At 36.6% G+C, this 25,228-nt stretch overlaps 1 protein-coding gene across 2 annotated transcripts in view; it reads right to left on the reverse strand.

Moving 5' to 3' along the window:
• Positions 1-21,283: 21,283 nt before the first annotated feature.
• Positions 21,284-25,228, reverse strand: part of PIK3C3 (phosphatidylinositol 3-kinase catalytic subunit type 3) — a 155,816-nt gene continuing 151,871 nt past the window's right edge. For both annotated transcript variants that reach the window (XM_082852710.1, XM_082852709.1), the window contains exon 25: positions 21,284-21,655. In XM_082852710.1, the coding sequence (XP_082708836.1) occupies positions 21,641-21,655 (15 nt within the window). In that variant the 3' untranslated portion in view covers positions 21,284-21,640. The remainder of the gene's footprint in view (positions 21,656-25,228) is intronic.

Here is a 25,228-nt window from a genome sequence, read left to right on the forward strand (position 1 = left end):
ATTAATCCAGCTCTTGCTACTTGCTGTGTTGTTTGTGTTCAGTTTTCTTCCATTTTTATATTTTCTAATGCCTGTGTTTCTCATCATGTTTTTATTAAAAAATTCAGCACACATAATAATTACAAAAATATCAGAAAATGCAGACAGGCAAAACAATATAAAGAATAGCGAAGATCGAATTCTATCAAACATTTAGAGAAGATTTAACACCTATCTTTCCCAAACTCTTCCAAAATATAGCAGAGGGAGGAAAACTCCCAAACACATTCTACGAGGCCACCATCACCCTGATACCAAAACCAGACAAAGATGTCACAAAGTAAGAAAACTACAGGCCAATGTCACTGATGAACATAGATGCAAAAATCCTCAACAAAATACTAGCAAACAGAATCCAACAGCACATTAAAAGGATCATACACCATGATCAAGTGGGGTTTATCCCAGGAATGCAAGGATTCTTCAATATACCCAAATCAATCAATGTGCTACACAATATTAACAAATTGAAGAATAAACACAATGTGATCATCTCGATAGATGCAGAAAAAGCTTTTGACAAAATTCAACACCGATTTATGATAAAAAATGCTCCAGAAATTAGGCATAGAGGGAACTTATCTCAACATAATAAAGGCCATATATGACAAACTCACAGCCAACAACATACTCAATGGTGAAAAACTGAAACCATTTCCATTAAGATCAGGAAAAAGACAAGGTTGCCCACTCTCACCACTATTATTCAACATTGTTTCGGAAGTGTTTCCCACAGTAATCAGAGAAGAAAAAGAAATAAAAGGAATCCAAATTGAAAAAGAAGTAAAGCTGCCATTGTTTGCAGATGACATGATACTATACATAGAGAATCCTAAAGATGCTACCAGAAAACTACTAGAGCTAATCAATGAATTTGGTAAAGTAGCAGGATACAAAACTAATGCACTGAAATCTCTGGCATTCCTATACACTAATGATGAAAAATCTGAAAGAGAAATTAAGGAAACCCTCCCATTTACCATTGCAACAAAAAGAATAAAATACCTAGGCATAAAACTACCTAAGGAGACAAAAGACCTGTATGCAGAAAATTATAAGACACTGATGAAAGAAATTAAAGATGATACAAACAGATGGAGAGATATACCATGTTCTTGGATTGGAAGAATCAACATTGTAAAAATGACTATACAACCCAAAGCAATCTACATATTCAATGTAATCCCTATCAAACTACTACTGGCATTTTTCACAGAACTAGAACAAAAATTTTCACAATTTGTATGGAAACAAAAAAGACCCCGAATAGCCAAAGCAATCTTGAAAAAGAAAAACGGAGCTAGAGGAATCAGACTCCCAGACTTCAGACTATACTATAAAGTTACAGTAATCAAGAGAGTATGGTACTGGCACAAAAACAGAAAGATAGATCAATGGAACAGGATAGGAAGCCCAGATATAAACCCACGCACATATGGTCACCTTATCTTTGATAAAGGAGGCAAGAATATACAATGGAGAAAAGACAGCCTCTTCAATAAGTGGTGCTGGGAAAGCTGGACAGCTACATGTAAAAGAATGAAATTAGAACATTCCCTAACACCATACACAAAAATAAACTCAAAATAGATTAAAGACCTAAATGTAAGGCCAGACACTATCAAACACTTAGAGAAAAACATAGGCAGAACACTCTATGACATAAATCACAGCAAGATCCTTTTTGACCCACCTCCTAGAGAAATGGAAATAAAAACAAAAATAAACAAATGGGACCTAATGAAACTTCAAAGCTTTTGCACAGCAAAGGAAACCATAAACAAGACGAAAAGACAACCCTCAGAATGGGAGAAAATATTTGCAAGTGAAGCAACTGACAAAGGATTAATCTCCAAAATTTACAAGCAGCTCATGTAGCTCAATATCAAAAAGCAAATAACCCATTCCAAAAATTGGCAGAAGACCTAAATAGACATTTCTCCAAAGAAGATATACAGATTGCCAACAAACACATGAAAGGATGCTCAACATCACTAATCATCAGAGAAATGCCAATCAAAACTACAATGAGGTATCACCTCACACCAGTCAGAATGGCCATCATCAAAAAATCTACAAACAATAAATGCTGGAGAGGGTGTGGAGAAAAGGGAACCCTCTTGCACTGTTGGTGGGAATGTAAATTGATACAGCCACTATGGAGAACAGTATGGAGGTTCCTTAAAAAGTAAAAATAGAACTACCATACGACCCAGAAATCCCACTACTGGGCATATACCCTGAGAAAACCATAATTCAAAAAGAGTCATGTACCACAATGTTCATTGCAACTCTATTTACAATAGCCAGGACATGAAAGCAATCTCAGTGTCCAATGACAGATGAATGGATAAAAAAGATGTGACACATATATACAACGGAATATTCCTCAGCCATAAAAAAGAAACGATATTGAGTTATTTTCAGTGAGGTGGATGGACCTAAAGTCTGTCATACAGAGTGAAGTAAGTCAGAAAGAGAAAAACAAATACCATAGGCTAACACACATATATGGAATCTAAAAAAAAAAAAAAAAAAAAAGTTCCTGAAGAACTTAGGGGCAGGACAGGAATAAAGATGCAGATGTAGAGAATGGACCTGAGGACACAGGGAAGGGGAAAGGGAAGCTGGGACGAAGTGAGAGAGTGACATGTACATATATACACTATCAAATATAAAATAGATAGCTAGTGGGAAGCAGCCGCATAGCACAGGGAGATCAGCTCGGTGCTTTGTGACCACCTAGAAGGGTGGGATAAGGAGGGTGGGAGGGAGGGAGATGCAAGAGGGAGGAGATATTGGGATATATGTATATGTATAGCTGATTCACTTCGTTATAAAGCAGAAACTAAGACACCATTGTAAAGCAATTATACTCCAATAAAGATGTTAAAAAAAAAAAAAAAAGAATAGCCAAGATGTCCACCTACCCACCCAGAGTCACCAGCTGCTAATACACTGGTGTGCATCTCCTTTTAGATCCTTCAGTATATACATGTATTAATTTCTTCAAAAATGGGATTATGCAATCCAGTATGTTTTATGACCTATTTTAATTTATTTAAAAATCCATCAGTTGTTACACAACTATATTGTACCAGCTTTTCTCCATTAAGAATAGCATTTAGTAATAAAAAATTTTAAAGCAAGATAGAAGAAAACTACATAAATTCTGAGTAGAAAAAAAATGGTTAAGTTCACTTTAAAAGTTATCAAACTATCCCATGGTGCACCACAGTTACCAACACTAGAAAATCCTAGCCAAAAGAGTTTTATTTTGTTTTCACCAATCTTCATTTCAACCAAATTGCTTTCAGCCCAATCACTTGGGTGTGTCTCAATGGGTCTTCACCTTCTCTTGGAGGCCTTCCCCAGGTTTCCCAGTTGATACTGCTTCCCACCTTCCATAGACTATGTGTCTTGAAGTTGGGATGTTGGTCACATCACATTCTGACTTGCTCTGCTGCTTCTTTTTTTTTTTTTTTCTGTTCTCAGTTTAACTCCCCAAAGTTAGGGTGCTTTGCACCTGGAAAGTGCTCAGTAAATGAATGAGTAAATAAAAATAACTAAGGATCACAACCAATATTGCTCACTATTCTTGGGATTTTTTTTTTAAGCATTTTTCCTGACCCAGTTTAAATTTCCTTATATTGGGCATAGGTAATTGCATTTGTCAGGAGTCTTTCAGATAAAGGTGACAGAAAACCAATTCAAATTAGCTTAAGCAAAAAAGGAGTAATTTATTGCTTCATGTAATTGGGAAGACCAGGAAGACACTTCAGGCATAGATAAATCCATGGGTTCAAATGATTATCTCTCTTTCTCTCCCTTTTTTCTCATATTTTCTATCTCTCTCTCCCTCTTTCCCTCCTTTCCTCCTTCCCTTTCTCTCATTTGCCCTTTATTTCTCCTCCACCAGTTAGATTTCCTTCATGTCAAGAGATTTTGGGCTGGGGTTGGGCATGGAGGGTTGAGACTACAGATCCACAGATAGCTCCAGGTTTACATCATCCTGGAGGAAAGTTCTTAACTGTCTCTCCCAGTGACTGCACATAAAATCCCATATGTATGTTACAAGTTTGGTACTATGATTAGGGCAGGTGTGAGTCACATAGCCATCTCTGTTGCTGGGGGTGCTGTGCAATGTAACTGAAAGGTCCCCTAAATCTGCACAGAATGGTACAAAAATGTAAAACAAAAATGTATTATTATTTGGAAGAGAAAAAACATGACTAAAATTTGAGATGGTGTCAAGCAGCCCCATTTCACACATTCTCTTCTGGCCACTTACATTATTTCTTATTAAATTCAGAGACTAAGATCAACTGTTCTCTAGCCAGGCTAGAATCTTAGAGTTTTAACTCAACCCCTTCATTTTACAGATTAGGAAATGATATCTCATCCATCATCAGTGAACCAACTAGCATAGGGAAGGGCTTTCTTCACCATGTTGGGAGGAGCTAGTTTGGGAACTGGGAAACCATCACCTGGTCTCAGTCCCGCACAAATTCCCCTATGACTCAGAGACTCAATTAACCTTATTGGGCTTCAGTTTCTTCCAGAAAATAAAGAGTTTGGACTCCATGATTTCTAATCATTTTATGATTTCAGGCATTGCAATTATGGGTCATAAAGATTAATTTGTTTGCTTTTTCAAATCACTTGCCATAAGAAAATAGTACTTTAAAAATATTTTCTCTGACAATGAACATTCTACCTGGCATTCTATGGAAAATGGTGGAAAGTTCAATTCATGTGTAAAGAAGTTGAAGATTCATATCTACAAGCAATATGAGCAAACTTATTTACCCCAGTATGTACTTTATTCTCAAGATCCAAGTTGCTTGTGATTTGAAAAATTTTAAATCCCACTGATAAGGTGAAGATAAATTCTGTATAAAGATCTGTGGAAATACTTTAATAGCATGATAAATTTCAATGTCATATTCATTTTTAATCACGATTAAGTATTCTCAACTAAGCAGAAATATGTAGAAGTGGGAAATCTGTGGGAGTTAACTTTAGGAAAATGGTGAGAATGAGGAGGGCGAGAGAGTTGTTTTCTTTATCAAAATCTCCCTTACAAAGCATAATATAAACATTTTTTGAAGTCCAAAGGAATACTAGGATACAGGGACAAGGGTAATATATGTGCAAACACGTTTACAACTCTTTCCTTTTTATTAGAGCAGGCAGGAGTGGGTTTGCAAAATGAAATCCCTAAAGAAGTTGAATGAAGAACAAATTGCCTTTCATTGCTAAGCTTGATTCTATAGTATGTGCCAAGAAATTGGATTGACTGGGACCTTGAAAAGAGCTGATATTTGATTGACTGAAATACTGAAAAGAGCTGGCTTCCCTGGCTGAACATTTGAACTGTGGGCAGGCTGAAGTAACATTTTAAATGGCTGAAAAGAAGAAGGGATTTTTGATCATCAAAGGCAGCTTCATACTGCCCCATATGACAAGCTGAATGAACCTGTGTTTCCACTTTCTCAGCAAATTGTACAACCCTGAGGAGCATTTGGAAATGTGCTCAATGACCCTGATTTGAAATCAGGGAAAGTAGCTCTAGCAACAAGTTCCTGACAGCTGATTTAGAAAATCTTTCAATTTTGCAGACTTCAGTGACACACACTCTAGGACAAGACCATCATGTGTTGTCACTCCACGACATTCTTAGTTCACTGTCTTCCAGTAAAATGTCAAAGTCTAGAAGGCAAAGAAATCAAACAAATCAAAGCAAACATTGAAAAAATAATACACATAATGAATATGGCCAGGTATGGTGATGTCAACACTACAAAAAAATTCTACTTACCTTCAGTTCCTAACGATGAGTTATAAAGCATCTATTGATGCACAAACCACAAATTTAACCAACACAAGAGAATTATGCAAATGATACATAATACTTGATCACACAATGGATACCACTACAGTTTATCACACCAGGAGCTCTGAGGGCCACCACTATGTATATCTTTTTCACCTGAACTTTCAGTGTTAGCACATTCTTGACACAGCGTATGCAAGGACTAAAAATTTGTCAAATGAATGGATTGGAAAACTATAGAACTAGAGAGGACCACAGAATAATAAAGTGTCATTTTTCAGACAGGGATTGTTAGAACTATTCCACAAAGAAAGTCTTCAAGATTTTCTAAATTTTAAATGAGACTGCATGAACATCCTTGGTACACACTTAGATATGACTACCAGAAAATATTTCCGATGTGCAAATGGTGAGGCCAATTTTCTTTAAAGATGCTGTGAGTTGCTCTTTGTTCAGGCCACCTTAGGTGTCACCATTAAGTAGATTTTGAGAGAGCAGTCCACTTCCACCATTAGTAGCTTAAGGGGCCATAATTCTCACTGTCTTCCATATGCACATAGATAGTCTATCCAATTCCCAGGCCTCTCAATTGAATACTTTTTATCTTTTTTTCCTCAACTCTTTCTTAGCTACACACTCACACTGCTCCATCCTACATAGGCAGTGTCAACACCTAAAATTCCATTGTCTCTAAAATATTGGCATGAAACATACCACTCCATGATTATTACCACCTACCTTTTAGCTCACCTGCTCACCCATTGCCACTACAACATTTTAAATCTCTTGGAGACTTCCAATGCATTGGTTCCATCACTTTCACAATCTACCCACTATCCTAGCTTCACATTCCTCTTTGAGGAGCATAGATGATATGCCTCATCAATTCAAGCAGTCCCTTTAAAAATACTGAATTCTCTTATTCTTCCCTACCTTCTTGGCCTTCATGAGACCAAACTCAAGCTCTGGACAACCCCAACAATCTGACTTTTCTGTGCTTGCAGCTGAAGTTTGTTAGAAAAGGAGAGATTGCACAACTGTCTTCACCTTATTCATGATCACAATCTTGAAATGGGTAATCAATACTGACAATTATTTACTGGAGTAATTGTCCTAGCCAGAGCAACAAGGCAAGAAAACGAAATTAAAGGCATCAAAATCAGAAAGGAAGAAGTAAAACTATCTCTATTTGCAGATGACTTGATCGTATATATAGAAAATCCTAAAGACTCCACAATAACAAAATCAACACCCCCCCCCAAAAAAAAAAACTTTTGGAATAAACAAGTTCAGTAAAGTTGCAGGATACAAAATCAACATACAGATCAGTTGTCTTTCTATACACTAACAACAAAATATCTGTAAAAGAAATAAAGAAAACAATCTCATTTACAATAACATCAAAAATAATAAAATGCCTAGGAATAAATTTAAACAAGTAGGTGAAAGATTTCTACTCTGAAAACTACAAGACATTGATGAAAGAAACTGAAGACACAAATAAATGGAAAGATATCCCTTGCTCATAGATCAAAGAGTTAATATTGTTAAAATGTCCATGCTACCCAAAGCCATCTACAGATTCAATGTAATCCCTATCAAAATTCCAACGGCATCATTACAGAAAACAAAACTGCTATAATTTGTGTGGAACCACAAAAGACGCCAAATAGCTGAAGTAATCTTGAAAAAGAACAAAACTGGAGGCATCACACGTCCTGATTTCAAAATGTATCACAAAGCTATAATAATCAAAACAGTATGGCACTAGCATAAAAACAGATGCAGAATGATGGAACAGAATTTAGAGCGCAGAAATAAACCCATGCCTATATGGTCAACTAATATTTGACAAGGGAGCCAGGAATACTCCATGGATAAAAAATAGTCTCTTCAATAAATGGTATTGGGAAAACTGGATATTCATATGCAAAAGGATAAAATTGAACCCCTATTTTACACCACTCACAAAAATTAACTTGCATGGAGTATAAACATAAACATATGACCTGAAACCATAAAACTCTTAAAGGAAAATATAGGGAAAAAGCTCCTTGAAATTGGTCTTGGCAATTATGTTTTGATATGACCAAAAGTGCAAGCAACAAAAGCAAAAATAAATAAGTGGGACCACATCAAACTAAAAAGCTTCTGCATAGCAAAAGAAATGATCAAGAAAATGAAATGGCAACCTATGGAATGGGAGGAAATATTTGTAATATCTAATAAGGGATTCATATTCAAAATATATTTTTAAAAAAACTCATACAATTTGATAGCAAAAATAAATCTGACTTAAAAATGAGCAAAGAACCTAAATAGACATTTTTCCACATAAGACATTCAAACGGCCAACAGGTACATGAAAAACAATGCTCAACGTCACTAATCATCAGGGAAATGCAAATCAAAACCACAATGAGATACCACATCATGCCTGTTAGAATGGCTATTATCAGAGAGACAAGAGATAAGTGTCAGTGAGGATGTGGAAAAAAGGGAACTTTTTTTTTTTTTTTTGGCGGTACGCGGGCCTCTCACTGTTGCAGCCTCTCCCTTTGCGGAGCACAGGCTCCGGACGTGCAGGCTCAGCGGCCATGGCTCACAGGCCCAGCCGCTCCGCGGCATATGGGATCATTCCAGACCGGGGCACGAACCCGTGTCCCCTGCATCGGCAGGCGGACTCTCAACCACTGCGCCACCAGGGAAGCCCAAAAGGGAACATTTAAACCCTGTTGGTAGGACTGTAAATTGGTACAGCCACTATGGAAAAATTATGGAGTTTCCTTTAAAAATTAAAAATAGAACAATCATACGATCCAGCAATTCCAATTCTGGGTATGTGTCCAAAGCAAATGAAATCACTATCTCATAGAGATATATTCACTCCCATGTCCATTGCAGCATTATTTACAATAACCAAGAAATGGAAACAAACTGTGTTCATGGATGGATGGAGTATTATTCTGCCATAAAAAGAAGGGAAGACTGCCCTTTGCAACAACATGGATGGACTTTAAGGGCATCATATTAAGTGAAATAAGTCACAGAAAGCCAAATTCTGTATGATCTCACTTATATGCGGAATCTACAAAAAATGAACTCATGGAAATAGAGAGTAAATTGGTGGTTGCCACAGTAGGGGAATGGGTGAAAATGATCAAAGGATGCAAACTGCCACTTATAAGAAGAAAAATTCTGGGAATGGTGACTATAGTTAACAATACTGTATTGTGTATTTGAAAGTTGCTAAGAGAATAGATGTTAAAAGTTCTCAACACACAGACACACACACACACACACACAACTGTAATTATGTGAGATGATGGATATATTAACTAACCTTATTGTGGCAATCATTTCACTAAATAATCTCTCCCTTCAAACTTCCTATACCTTTCCTCCCCCATTCATATTGACCACTGCTTTGTTTTTGAGACCCTCTTTAATTGGCTTGTGTTGTCACACACTCATGTATTTCTCCTACTTCCCTAGCCACTCCATCTCAGTTTCCTTCTCCTGCTCCTCTGCCCTACCCGACCTCCATATATAGTAGTTTCTCACACGTCAGTCTTATGTACCCACCCTCTATACCCTTTTTTAACATTTTTCTCCAAAGGTGATGGCATCAATTTTTTAAATAATAGTTTTACTGAAATGTAATTCACTTACCATAATACAGAGTTGTACATCCATAGCCACTACCTAATTTTGGTATATTTTCATCATCCCCCAAAGAAATTATATACCCACTAAGCACTCAACCCCCATTCTCTCTTCCCCCCACCCCTTGCTAACCACTAATCCATTTTGTCTCTATAGATTTGAATATTTCAAATAAATGGAACCTATCATATGTGGTGTTTTTGCGGCTGGCTTCTGTTACGTAGCATGTTCTCAAGGTTCATCCATTGTAACATGTACCAGAATTTCATTCCTTTTTATTGATGAATAATTTCCATTGTTTTGTATATCACAGTTGTTTATTCAGTCATCAGTTTGTGATATTTGAGCTGTTTCCACTTTTTGGCTATCATAAATAATGCTGCTATGAACATTTGTGTACAAGTTTTTGTGTGGACATATGTTTTCATTTATCTTGGATATATCTAGGAGTAGAATTGCTAGGTCATATGGTAAACTCTTTAACATTTTGAGAAACAGCCAAACCATTTTCTAAAGCAGGCTGAAACATTTTACATCACACCAGCAGAGTATAAGGGTTCCAATCTTCCTACATCCTCATCAACAATTTTTATTGTCTTTTTTATTACAGCTATCCTAGTAGGTATGAAGTGGTAATCTCCTCAATGACTAAGAATAACCAAAAGTGCCCATTTTTCAATTGAGTTGTCTTTTTATTGTTCAATTTTAAGTGTTCTTTATATATTCTAGATACAAGACCGTCATCAAATATATGATTTGCAAATATTTTCTCTCTTTCAGTGGATTGTCTTTTCACTTTCTTAATGGTGCACTTTCAAGCACAAAAGTTTTTAATATTGATAAAGTCCAGTTTTTTTTTCTTTTGTTGTGTGTGGGTTTGGATTCATATCTAAAAAGTCACTGCTTAATCCAGTGTCACAAGTTTTAGCTCTTACATAGAGGTCGATGATCTATCTTGAATTAATTTTTGTGTATAGTGTGAGTTACAGTTACAACTTCATCCTTTTGCACGTGGCTATCCAATTGTCACATCATCATTTGTTGAAAAGACTATCCTCCCCCCTTACCCTGTTGAATTTTCTTGGCACTCTTTTCAAAAATCAATTGAATATAAATTAATTATTTATTCCTGAGTTCTCAATTATATTCCATTGATCTCTATGTCTATCTTTATGCCAATACCACATTAACTTGATTACTGTAGCTTTGTAGTAAGTTTTGAAATCAGGAAGTTTGTGTCCTCTAAATTTGTTATTTTTCAAGAATGTTCTGGGCATTTTTGATCACTTGCACTTCATCATTTTTTGTCCTTTAAATACCATTTCATAAACAGACAACTCCCAAATTATATTACCCAAATCATTTTCTGAAGCTGTAACTCATATTGAAGCTATGCCTTTAATTGGCAGTCCCAATGAATTGTCTCACAGCTATTTCAAACTGTCCAAATGAAATAGAAAATTCATCCACATAACTCACCCCATCGCATTTCTTCTGCCACCTACACTTAATTACTATACGTGTCCCCACAATTAACCCCATTGCTCATGCAGGAAACTGACAGTCAGTCTTCACTCCTCCCTCTTCTTCACTCCACAGTCAATCGTTCAGCAAGTCCCACCCATCTTTCCTCCAAACCATACTTCAAACTTATTCACTTGTTCCCATATCCACTTTTAAAACCCTAATCCAGCCATTATAATTGTCTTCTCGATTACTAACTGGTTTCCCTGATTTTTCCCAAAAGATCCATTTTTCTTCACAAGAAAGAGTGATAATTTAACAACTTAAAGCAGATTATTTTGGTCCCCCTCTTAAAAGTTTTCACTGATGTGCTTTACACTTAAATGAAATCTCAAATCTCTCCCATGACATATAAGCCCTTGCATGATTTGAATCCACCTACCTTTCCTGCCTTGTCTTTTGCTGTCTCCCCCTGCTCACAGGTTCTAGACATACCAGATTTCTTTTAGGTTCTCACACAAGACAACCTTCTTCTTGGTTTGAGACATGCTGTCTCCCCTGAATAAAATGCTCTTCCTGACACCTCAACTCCCTACTATTCCATGGATAGTTCCTTTGACCCATCTGTTCTTGGCTTAAGTATCATCTCCTAGGAGAACTTTTCTTTGGTGACTATATATCTAAATTAGGTTTCTCTCATATTTTCTTTCACTGCACACAGTTGTTCTTTTTAACACATTTATTATACTTTGTATTAATTTAATTGCTTATACGCTTGGTTATTTTCTGTCTCTCTCATTAAGTTGTAAGATCCATGCAGCTAGGAACCATGTCTGTTCTTTTTACCATTGTATCCCCAGTGCTAAGCACACAATAAGTGCTCATTAAATCAGTACTTGAATAAATGTCTCATTTTTACCCATTAAAGATTAATAATAGAGGACAGTTTCATAATGCTTAGTATAGGCTGGGCACTGTTACATGCCCTTTGCATGGAACAATTATTTAAACCTCACAACAACTTTATGAGGTAAATTCTATTATTATCCCATTTTTTTAAAGAGAGGAAATCTGGTTACAGAGAAGATAAGCAATTTCCTCAATGTCACCCAGGCAAGATATGAGTAAACCTGGAATTAGAATGCAGGCACTCTGGCTCTGGCACCTATGTTCATAACCACTGTGCTACACTGATGTACACCAGGAAGGCATGGGAGGGGACTTTTGGCTTGATTTAGGGAGTTGACAGCTGTTGGTCCTAGAAGGAAATGACTAAACCCAGGAGTATGTGAAATTAAAAGAGTTGCAGATGAATCAAAACGACAATGAGATATTGCCTCACACTGGTTAGGATGTTTTTTATGAAAAAGAAATAACAATTGCTGGTAAGGATGTGGAGAAACCTATTGGTGGGAATGCAAATTGGAGCAGCCATTATGGGAAATAGTATGACAGTTTCTCAAAAACTAAAAATTGTACTACCATATGATCCAGCAATCCCACTCCCGGATATATATCTGAATGAGTTAAAATTAGTATCTCGAAGGGTTATCTGCATACCCATGTTCACTGAAGCATTATTCACAATAGCCAAGATAAACACCTAAGTATCTGTCATTGGATGAATGGACAAAGAAGATGTGGTATATATATACAATGGAATATTTTTCAGCCATGACAAAGAAGGAATGCCTACTATTTGTGACAACATGGATGGACCCTGAAGGCATTATGCTAAGTGAGATAAGTCAGACAAAGAAGGACTAATACTGTATGATATCACTTATATGTAGAATCTAAAAACACTGAACTTGTAAAAACAGAGGGTAGAAGTTATAAGGGGGTGGGGGAATTGGGGAGAAATTGTTTTAAGGGTACAAACTTATAACCAGTAGATAAATAAGTTCTGGAGAACTAATACACAACATAGTGATTATAGTCAACAATACTGTATTATGAATTTCAAAGTTACTAAGAGACTAAATTTTAACTGTTCTCATCACATAAAAAAATGATAAATATGTAACCTGAAAAAAGTGTTAGCTAATGCTACTATAGTAATCATATTGCAATATATAAATGCACCAAACCAACACATTGTACACCTTACATTTAAACAATGTTATGTGTCAATTATACCTCAATTTAAAAAAAAAAAATATATATATATATATATATATATATATAGTTGCAGAGGGAAGTCTCATACTGGGCCCTGCTGTGCACTGGATGGGCCTTAACCTTCATACTATCATCTGGCCCCCACAGCGCACACACACGCTCACACACACACACACACACACACAGAGTTCCCTGACATTTCAGGATGTGTGTAGAGTTTCTTGGCTGTTTGTGTTCTTAGAACACCATTGTCTTTTTTCTGTGTTCAAAGTAAGTTCTGGTTCAAATGGTAAGTGTGGCTTCTTGAAGCAGTCAGTGCTCCCACTTTCAGTCATAGATATACCACAATCATCTTGTTCTCTCTTTGAGTCTCACTGAACCCTGTGTATGGTGGGCCTACCAGAATTCTGTGCTCCTGGGGCACTGCAGATGCTAACGGATGGCAAGGAATGGTGGTAGACCACATATCACAGGTATCTCTTCTGCCCCCTGCACACGCTGCACTACCCCATCAGACTTACTAACAAAACACCAAGATAAAATTACTAAGGCTTTTAACACAGCATCAGCATACCATTAAACTAAGCTCAGGGACTTGTGAATGTGGAGTCGTGTGCAACTGCACAGGTAGTGCTATGCCCATGAAGCTGGCCCTGGGTATCAGCATGTAATTGGAACTTAACTCCAAAGGACTGGATGAGATCACCCATGAGAGAGAAGATAGAAAGAACAAATGGTCCCAGCCACAAGCACTGTGTTAGTTCAACATTTAGAGATTGATCAGAGGAGAAACAGTCCACAAAGGAGACTGAGAAAGCAGCCAGGAAGGTAGGAAGACATGAGACTACCTGGCCATGATTCTCTAATTGCATTTTTTGGGACTTCCATTCAGTGACAGACTAAATGGGATGGCACTGATGTGTGAGGGGCTCACTATTGAGATTCTGGTATAACTACCAGTACTGTGGGTGGGTAGGCAGAAATGAGTCATTTAACTGAGGTGGACTGGGATATTAGTGCTCTCACAGGGAAGCACAATAATGTTTGAGAACAAGTTTATACATATATTTTTAATTGAAGTATAGTTGATTTACAACATGATGTTACTTTTAGGTATACAGCAAAGTGATTCAGTTATATATATATACATATATATATATATATATATATATATATAATTTTCTTCCAGATTATGTTATAGTTTCTTACAAGATATTGAGTATTTTTCCCTGTGTTATACAGTAAAGCCTTGTTGTTTATCTATTTTATATATAGTAGTGTGTTAATACCATATTCCTAATTTGTCCCTTTTCCCTTTGGTAATCATAAGTTTGTTTTCTGTCTGTGAGTCTGTTTCTGTTTTATAAATAGATCCATTTGTATTATTTTTTAGATTCCACATATAAGTGATATCATATAGTATTTGTCTTTCTATGTCTGACTTACTTCACTTAGTATGATAATTTCTAGGTCCATTCATGTTGCTGCAAATGGCAACACTTCATTCTATTTGATGGCTAAGTAATATTCCATTGTATATATGTAACACAGCTTCTTTACCCATTCATCTGTTGACTGATTGCTTCCATGTCTTGGCTATTATAAATAGTGCTGCTGTGAACATTGGAGTGCATGTATCTTTTCAGATAAGAGTTTTCATCTTTTCCAGATATACGTCCAGGAGTGGGATTGCTGGGTCATATGGTAGCTCTATTTTTAGGGTTTTTTTGTTTGTTTTTTTTTGCGGTACGCAGGCCTCTCACTGTTGTGGTCTCTCCCATTGCGGCGCACAGGCTCCGGACACGCAGGCTCAGCGGCCATGGCTTACGGGCCCAGCCGCTCCGCGGCATGTGGGATCCTCCCGGACTGGGGCACGAACCCGTGTCCCCTGCATCGGCAGGCGGACTCTCAACCACTGCGCCACCAGGGAAGCCCTATTTTTAGTTTTTTAAGGAACCGCCATACAGTTCTCCATAGTGGCTGCACCAATTTACATTCTCACAAACAGTGTAAGAGGGTTCCCTTTTCTCCACACCTTCTCCAGCATTTATCATTTGTAGACATTTTGATGATAGCAATTTTGACAGGTGCGAGGTGATATCTCATTGTGATTTTGATTTGCATTTGAGAACAAGTTCTTAAATAGCCTTTGGATTCACAGAGATGCTCTTGAGGTAATTTTGGTTGGTGCATCTATTTGAAGGCTAATTCTGCTTCTGCTGGTTCTGTGGCAGCATGTGCTTGTGGCTTTTTTCCCAAAGGAAAGACAAGACAAAACCTCTACCTGGCAGCTGATGGTAGCTGCTTACAGCAGTAACACTGTAAATGGATGGACCAGCACCCTGGGCATTCCTAGCATATGTTTTGGAATGCCATACAAATTTCTCACCTGGTCCAAAAAGAAGAGTTACAATTGTCCTAGAATACCAAATTGGCCTTCTTCTCATAACTGGACTTGGTATCCTGAACTGAGCCAGGTGGACTTTTAAGGAAATGGGCGTCTGTGGGCTTGTGTAGCCCCACACCCCGCTCGGCTCCTCCATCGCTTCCTGGGCTCCTCTCCTTCCCCTGCAGCGGCCTGGGCTGGTCGGTCCTTATCTGCCATGTCAGAAACCCTGGAAATGTGTATCATGTCGCTTTCCCATGACTTGGGAGAGCAGTGCTGGAGGAGGTGGTGTCTGCCAGGGCAGTGACTACATCGCAGGTGAAGCTGGAGATCCTGGTGACGTCCAGGCGGACACGGGCTGGAAGGGGTGGTTTGGGAAGAAGTCGCCGTGAAAGTGCCTCTTGGGACTGCCGCGAGCTACTTCTGCCTGGCTCCTGTGAGGTAGAAAGCCAGTGTTTCCTGGCTTTAGACCGTGAGTTGCTTAGGATCGCTTATCTTAAAACCAGCATCACTGAGGTACGACTTATATGTCATAAAACATAATTCTATGTTTTTTAGTAAATGTAGTTCTAAACTTAGTACATGTAGTAAATGTTCCAGTTTTGGAACATTTCCATCATTGCATAAAGTTCCCTCAGTGTCCGTTTCCAATCAATTCCCATTTCCATACCCAGCCCCTGGCAGCCTCTGATGTGCTTTCTGCTGAAGATTTACCTTCACTGGTAAATGAAAGCTTACAGTATGTGGTCTTTTGTGTCTGGCTTGTTTCACTTAGCATATTGTTGCAGTATAAGTAGTTCTTTTTTAGTGCTGAATAGTACCCATTGTATGAATGTATCACATTTTGTTTAGCCATTCATCAGTTGGACATTTGAGTTGTTCCACTTTGGAGTTACTATGAATCGTGCTAGGAATAATTGTATACAAGTCTTTATGTGGATATGTTTTAATTTACCTTGGGTAGATACCTAGGAGTGGAATTGCAGTTTTGTATACTAAGTTTATGTTAAACCTTTTTTTTTCTCAATGTCTCAGATCTCTTTTTATTAGATTGACAATAAAATGTTTGATCAAGAAACTAGCCTATTGAAACTAAAGTTGGTGAAGGAAGTTCTAATTAATGTTCTTGTTAATTTGGAATTAACCACTCTTTTACTCATTTTCAAACACTTTTTGAGCTAGCCATTGTACTAACCATTCAATATTAAAGTTAACTACACATCATTAGTTTTCTTTGATGGCTGGAAATCTGTGTGTACATTAGGATGGATATACTTTTTGAGATTTTTTTTTAGTTGACTTTACTGAATTCCTTAAACTAACTTGCTTGGTTTTACTTGCATTTTTCTTCTAAAAAGAGAGAACAGGAAAAAAAAAAAATGTGTGTAGTATCTAGTTTTACAGCATGGAAGGTAAGTTTGACACCGATAGATTCTGTTGATGATGGTCCAAGGAACTCCAGAGGTTTGAGAGATGGGGGTGTACAAAGCTGTACGGGAATGAGAGAGCATTCTCATTGACCTACAGAGGTCTCGTTTTCTTTGTGCTAACAAACAGAGATAAAGAACATGATGACTGGCCCTGATGGTCTCAAGGAAGATAGTGGTGGTGATGATCTAAAGCTGAGAAGAATTGAAGAAATAGCTAAATTCTATGGTTCATTCAGATATGGATTACTCTACTATTGAGCTTATTTATATCTACATCCCCCCCTGTTTAGACTCCAGAGTTTTAGAATGGCAATACTGGGATGCTATAATAACTTCTATTTTAGAAAAGTTAGACACCTTATTTGGGGAGCTATCTGGTAAAATCGAACCAGAAAAGAACTAGGACTCTTTAGAGGAATGGCTTACTCCAGGGCTGGGGCACATAAAGCATAAGATGAGCCTGGATCATCTTATGCCAAAAAGGAAGAAAGGGCTCAAGAACATCCGAGTCATGTCAGGGACATATGTACCAGATTGAAGTCAGGTCAGTCCTGGGGCAATTTTACCAACAAAATAAGTGATGATAGGAATGCATTGTACAATAAAATAAAAGAGTCCATCCTAATATAAATAAATGAATAAATAATGGAGAAAGGAAAGCTCTACCTAACAGGAGATCACTAACAAGTGTAGAAAGAACAATTGAATTAAAAGAAATATCACCATTTGGCTTTCACCATAGTAATACTTGATTCAGGCAAGAATCATCAATCTATGCTAAAACTGGTGGGTACAAGTATGGTAAAGAACAAGATATTTGCATAGTTTCAAAGTGTCTCCCCATAAAACACTTATAAATTGCTCACTAATTTGTAAGTATCAAATACAAATTAACTTCAGAGTGAAGAAAGCTGGAAGACACATCTTAACCAAGTAATAAAAGTAAACTACCAACAGGAATGGGACAAATTCACATCATGTGCTTTCTGATAAGAGGCCTTGAGAAGTACATGGCATTTTTGGCCCACCAAAAATGAACAAATCTTGAGGAAAATTAGACAAACCCAATCTGGGGTTTTCTACAAAGTAACTGCCTTATACTTTTTTTGCATGTGTGTGGCTGTGCTGGGTCTTTGTTGGGGTGTGCGGGCTGTTCGTTGCAGGCGTCTCTCTAGTTGTGGCATGCAGGCTTAGTTGCCCCACAGCATGTGGGATCTTAGTTCTCTGAGCAGGGATCAAACCCGTGTCCCCTGCATTGGAAGGCAGATTCTTAACCACTGGACCAATGGACCACCAGGGAAGTCCCCTGCCTTTGAGGCTACTAATTCTATGTTTTGTTTTTAACTAGTCCACACTTTATTTAGATTTATTTAGTTTTTAGCTAATGTCCTTTTCCTGTGCCAGGATCCTATCCAGGTGGCATGCATTCTTTATGGTGAAGTGTTAACATATCAAATTATTCATTTGGGAAAACCAGTGTATTTTCTGTATTAATTATAGAAAATTCATGTTGTTTTTGAAATTTACCTGCCTACCCCCAACCCCCCAATCCTCCTAAGTCTCAATCTGTTTTTTTTTTTAATTGCAATGTTAGATCTATGTGCAAAAATATAAAGTACATTGTGATTGTAGGTTAACAGTTACATGTTTCAGATTTATTTTGCCTGTATGTTTTTACTGAATGACTTATTTCGTATTTCAAGGCAAGTATGAACATGTGGCATGATGACACAACTCAGTTTCTTAGAAATTTGTTTAATTTGTTGACTACTGCCCATACCTTTGGTAATCCTGTTCATGACAAAAAAAAAAAAAAATAAGGAACAGGCTTTGTCTGGGGGGATTCAAGTCTAATGAACCACATATGTACACATGCGCATACTAGAGGTCAGTACCATTACCTCTCAGTGAGAAATGAAGGCCAGGAGATTTTGATGGTCAAGACTGTGATCACTGGAATCTGAGTAACTCAACTTAAAACACTTAACTCTGCTCTCACTTTGCAGCCTTACGTTGGGCAGATGATTCACTTGCCTTAAAGTTCTGGAAAACGGGGAGACAATTCTCTATCAGGACTGCTATACAGAATAGTGATATAATGCATATGAAGCAATTAGCATAATCCTGATATGTAATAGTAAGCCCTTATAAATAATGTTGACTATTATTATTATAATATATACCCACCTGAAAACTCTATAAAACAAATGAGCTGGGGAACATACAACCCTAGTATACGGAGAATAACAAAAATCAGGTTGTATCAACCCCTTATTTAGGGATGTGAACCACACTTTACTTTTTTTTGGTAGCCCCACTCACAGTGGCTGCTATCCACACTTTCTTTCCCTAACTCAGAAATACCACTCTGAATACTATAGTACACTCATAATTTTTAATTAAAGCACTGTGTCCTCACAAACACTTTCTTCAAACTCAAAGCAAGCGTTGTGCTTGAAACACTGTAAAACTTGCCGAAGAATCTGAATGGCAATGATAGTAAAGGAAAATACAGGCTATGTTATAAAAAACAATGGCATTTGGGGAAAATAGTAAGAGCACAGAGGTTGCTGTGAGCAATAGAAATTGAAACTGATGAATCATTTTTCTTTCTGATGTAGGCTCACCACCCAGAGCCAAAATACTTTGCAAAACCAAAGCCGCTATCTATCTTCGGTCAATACATGTCTTCCTTCCTAGAAAGCTCTATCTCCCTCATAATCCCTACCAAGTTTGCATGGACTACAAGGTTACTCATGATCAACCCTCCTTACTAGTTGTCAGTGTTTGCCATTATACAATTTCATACTAGTCCAGAAAATATAGAGCATGTAATATAAATATACATGTTACTATCTATGCAAAATGTTATGGATTTTATAAAGATAATTAAAATGACCCAGTTTGCCCTATAGTTAATTCAAACAGGGGTCAGCAGATTATGGCCTGAGGGTCAAATCTGGCCATGCCATTTGTTTACATGTTGTCTATGACTGTTTTACTCGTAAAGCAGAGTTCAGTTGTTGTGACCAGGATCATATGCTTTCCAAAGCTGAAGATACTTACTATCTTGGCCCTTTAGAGAAAAGGGCCAACCTCTGTAACTATAACAAAACTACCCACTAAGTGTCAATTAAAAAGCTACAAATAAAGAATTAAAAGAGTTCAGAAAGTTGGAGTGGTCACTTTCAGCAATGCCATTTTGAGAACTTTTTGGTACCAATAGAAATAGGACTAAAAGAATAAGAATGCAGATCGGTTATAAACTTCTAGGCAACAAAAAATGATGGAAATATGTGAAGCAAAGAAAAAGCAAGAGAGAGGATGAAGCTTGCCAATTAGGTTAGTCATTATTCTCTTACAATAATTTGCAAAGGCCTTTTCATCTTTACCATTTTTCTAATCTGATGTATGTTTTATACAAGTCACATTCCATATGCTTCTAAGATATCTCTTAATTATATGCTTGCTTTCCAGCTGGGAACCCCACCCCAACAAGGCAGACTCACAGATATGAATTTGGTGACAAACATTGTAATTAATGACATTCTCTGAAATTCTGCCTAAATTTAACCTTCTTAATCTTTTCTGTCATTTGATATTAAATATTTATTCAGCACCAAAAGAATGAGATATTATTTATCTTCCAAAACAAAATCACATGACCTTGCAACACATTAATTTGCAAAGATTATTACTGTGCTGCTCTTTTCATTTGTGTTTGTTCCTTTTCATGTTTGTTGGTTCCATGAGGCAAAAAAGCTAGATGGATTAGTAGGACTTCTAGTCTTAAAAGACCAAAAATTATTTTGCTTTAATCTGAAAGGATATATTACATTAACAGGTCTAGGGGAGCTATTTTTAAAAGCTCTTGAAAACTAAGTTTTCATTACAAAAAAAAAATTATTGCAGAAAGACAATTTATGCTTACATGTAAAAATATTTTAGGCTCAATATGAAAAGCTGCTGCCATATTACCTTTTGGCCAATTATTCAGATAGCTACATTTTTATAACCTGCTTTATGTACTTAAAACCTAAGAGAAATGTGAACCACAAAAAAAATAAGAAACAAAATACAGTATTTGTAAGAAAAAAATGACTATCTTATTTGAAATATATACAATTCTCAACGTATAAATGAATAGGCCATAACGTGTAAAACTTGGAGTGTTATAGGTTAGGACAAAAAATTAAAAAATAAAAAAATGTAGGGGGAGAGGAGAAGGAAGAAGAGAGAAAGGGAACAAGGGAGGGAGAGACAACCAACCAACCAAAACTAAGACAGTCCAGATTCATATAACTGCTCATCTGATGTGAAGAGATGAAGAAAAAAATGGACTTTCAAACTTGAAGACTAAAATGTTTTACTATGTCAACATGAAATTCCTTCAGAGCTCTCATAATAAGTACGTGGTTCTGGAACAAAATTCTTACTTCTTAGCTTATTAACAACGTGTACATTTGAAAATAAATATATACAATATATCAGAACAAACCCTTCGGGACCATATTTAAGCAAGGACAACCAAGGAAACAGAATTCAGGCATTTAGGATGCCTGTAACATTTAGGATATATGGTATTTTGAAGACTAATATTCTCTTCCTTGCTTGTTAGCCTGAAGTCTTCGTTATAAACATGTTGTTTCTAAAGTAGTTTCCTTACAGAGACAAGCATCTTGATGGGCCAAACCAATTTCATTTTCGCCAGTACTACAAAAATTAAAAACAAAGAAACAGAAAATAATTAGCTGCACTGTTCACAAAGAAAGAGAAACAAGTTTATAGTTCTAAAAACTGCTTACAAAGAGACATAATTCTTTAATAGAAAAAAAAACCCAAAACACCCTCAGGTAATTCCAGTCCTTAATTTTTTTTAAAAAAAGTCTTCTATTAAAAAAAAAAAGGTGAAATTATTACTTTACTACATGCCATGTAGAGGATTTAAATTAACTACAATGTACAGGATTCCTAAGACTTGGCTTAAAAATCAGTTTATATGAGCAAATATTTGGGAGAGGGAATGTTTGCTAACTGTAAGCTCAAGATGATCTCATTATTACACGGCAGACAAATCTAGCACTAGGAAGGCAAAAATTCCACTGAATTCTGCAGTGACAGATGATTAATATTTTGAGTAGTGAGCTTAGTTCTTGGTATGACATTTTTAGAGACTGTGAAAATGTATAATTTATTCCAGAGTGCAGCCAATGCACAATACAGAGTACAGAAATGGTCTGGAAAAAAAAAAAATCAAAGGAAGCAGTCCTGAAAGAATAAGAAAGGCCCAGTCAAGAGTTGTTTTGGGGCCAATACATTAATAGTGTTCAATATTAAAATATCAAGTTAAAATAAAAGATATCAACATTTTTAGCACCTATTTTGTGCTAGGCACCCTCACAATTATCTCAAAGTAATGTACAACAGTTAAAGGTTGTCGTCTTTAACATGTACAATCACCCACTCTCTCAGTAAGAACAACTCTGGGCACTTTTTTGGGGTGAGTCATCCACACCTCATGTGCCCTCTGATTCAGTCAAATATATGCTGGCTTATCTTGGAGGAATTAAGAATGCTTTTTATGGGTCACAAAACTTTGTTTCTATGAACTTCACCTCATTATTACTCTGAAAGAAAACGGGAAGGAAAAAGAACCGTGCTGACAAGTGGGTTTGTGTATGTATGTGCACATGCGTGTATATGCGTATAAATATGAAAGATGCTGACTGATTTTAATCTATATAATTTAAAGTGGCAATTCTAGAAAGAATATGGTAAGATTTATTTTTAATGCTAATAAAAGGAATATAATTTATAATTTAAGAAGCTATTTAAGTATTTTCTTAAAGGTAGTATCAGAGAAAATAAACTTCTCAAATGGTCCTTGGCACTTACATAAAATCACATACATTTATTTGGTACTATGTACCAGGAACAGTTCAGCTTCTGTGGGAGACCCCAAGTTACTTTAAGACAAAATGCTTATTAAAGAAACAGTTATTTACCCCTACCCGCAACCCCTCCCCTGCACACACCTGAAAGTTAGAAAGATGGGTGGGGACTCATTCTAGGCAAAGAAAAAGGTGTACTACTTGGGGAAGTAGGGATATTGGGTATAGGAAGTGTCATGGGGTAGCTCATCAGGGTTACAAAGAAGGTTCTTTTAGAAGGCTGGTAGAAGATGATGAAAATTGAAAATGCAGATTAAAGGCAAACTGCGAAAGTTCCTCACTGACATGCTAGGAAGTCTAAATACCCTGGAAACAAAGAAAAACCACACCTATGTATCCACACCTGTGTATACGTATGTTTGTATGCGAGAAAAATGCTGCTACTAAACAGATGGTCTCTAACAGATTTCATAAATATTTCAAAGTGTCTGTACCTATGGGGGAAAAAATTAGTAACACTATGTAGTAGAGCCAGCCCAAAATATTCCACTCCCTTCACATTTGGAGAACTTACATAAAAGTTCGATATAACAGAGGGGAAGGAAAACAATAGTTAGTATTACAAATAAACTTACTAAAGCCGATAATGAACCGAACAGGCAAATCTTACCATGGAGTGCATTCATGTGTCTGAAAACTTTCCTTAGAAAAGATAAGGAAATTAAATTTGTACTGATGAAAAATAAACCGTAGGGAATTTTAGCTGAAAGTTATGGAGCATTCTGCTGAGTGCTGCTATTATGATAACTAATCTTAAAACCTTAAAACATTTGTAATGTACCAAGTGCCTATATTATAGTTTATAACATCATAGGTTTTAACATAGTTATGCAGCAGTACTGACTGCAGTGCAACAACAGAGAACATGTGAGTCGATAAAATTCAAGACTGGGTTTTGGCCAATGTACAAGATAAGTGATATCCCATATTTATCATATTTATCAGGGATTAACTGTTCCCAATAACTCCTTTTTATGTCATACACTATTGGCTGTCTGCATGGATTTTTTTTCTTTTGATGCTCAGATGAAAGATTAAAGAGAGAAAATTAAAAGATCATTTTTTAAATTTACAAGTCTATTTTTAAAACTCACCACTCACCACATAATCTATTCATACCTAATAAATTAAGACATAGATGTAAATTGAGAAAAACATTATTTAGAAACTACTGTCTATTTCTACAATCCAGGGTTTGAGTTTGAATCTGGACTTTTTCACCTGTTCACCTTGAGACCTTGGGCAAGTTATTTAACCTATCTAAGCCTCAGCTTTCTCATCTGTAAACAAGCCTAGTGATACATTTACTCTACAGGTATGAGGATTAAAGGAGGTACTAAAGAGAAAAAAGTTTACATAATTTCTGGCACATTTAAGTGTTCAATAGGCTGCTATTATTGCTACTATTGTGTTTTTGTTGTTGTTCTTCTTATTATTCCTTACAGGATAACTCAAATATATTAGGGCTAGATCTGGGACACAAAATGATAAAAAATTGTTTTGTATGATATACTGGTGTTATTTATTTAAGCCACGTATCTGGGAATCATCTGACTCTTTAGAAAAATATTTACTAAATTAAAAATCACTTTGTTTTAGAACTGAAGAATTTCTATTTGGTCACAGAATTCAATACTTTATCTTTTGATCAATGAAATATTTTACATTGCTCTTCTTTATTCCTAATGGTAAAATAAGGTCCATATAATGTAAAATCAGAAATGATGCTCTAGTCTCTTCTTAGGGCATCTTTTGCATCCATGCCTTCTTAAAGTAGATGAGAGTAGAACAGTTACAGTGGAAACATCCTACACTGGGTTTAAGAACTAAGATCAGTACCTAAAGGTAAAACAGAATATAAATAAACAAAATTACTCAAGAAAAGCCCTTCAGAAGGCAACATACTGGAGTCATTTCTCAAAGAGTCCAAAATAGGAAGCTTTCCCCTCAGCACTGATGCAAAAAACCTATTTCTTTGTTTGAACAGCAGATGGGGCAGATGGCTTGTACTGAGGCCATGTTGTACAAAAAAAAATGAGAACCCTCAATATTGGAATGACATTCAGCATTGTAAGAAGTTACGTTATGGCAGGAACGTCGGATCTGAAACACTTCGGAGGGAGTCCCTGACACATTTACTAGACACATGGGAAATATCAGGCATAAGGAACACACTGTTTTCCTCCTTTCACTGTTGTTTTTTTTAACCCCCTCAAGTGTAAGAGTGTGTGTGTATAGCTGGCTTCTCTTAAGTTAAAGGTGCACAGATGGGACCCTCCACTCGGACCTGTGGTCCTCCTCCTTGAACATCCAGGGGCTAAGGAAGGGTCCTTGC

The sequence above is a fragment of the Leucopleurus acutus genome (genome assembly GCF_964270905.1).
Source record: "Leucopleurus acutus genome assembly, chromosome: 13".
In the NCBI taxonomy this organism is placed as follows: Eukaryota; Metazoa; Chordata; class Mammalia; order Artiodactyla; family Delphinidae; genus Leucopleurus; species Leucopleurus acutus.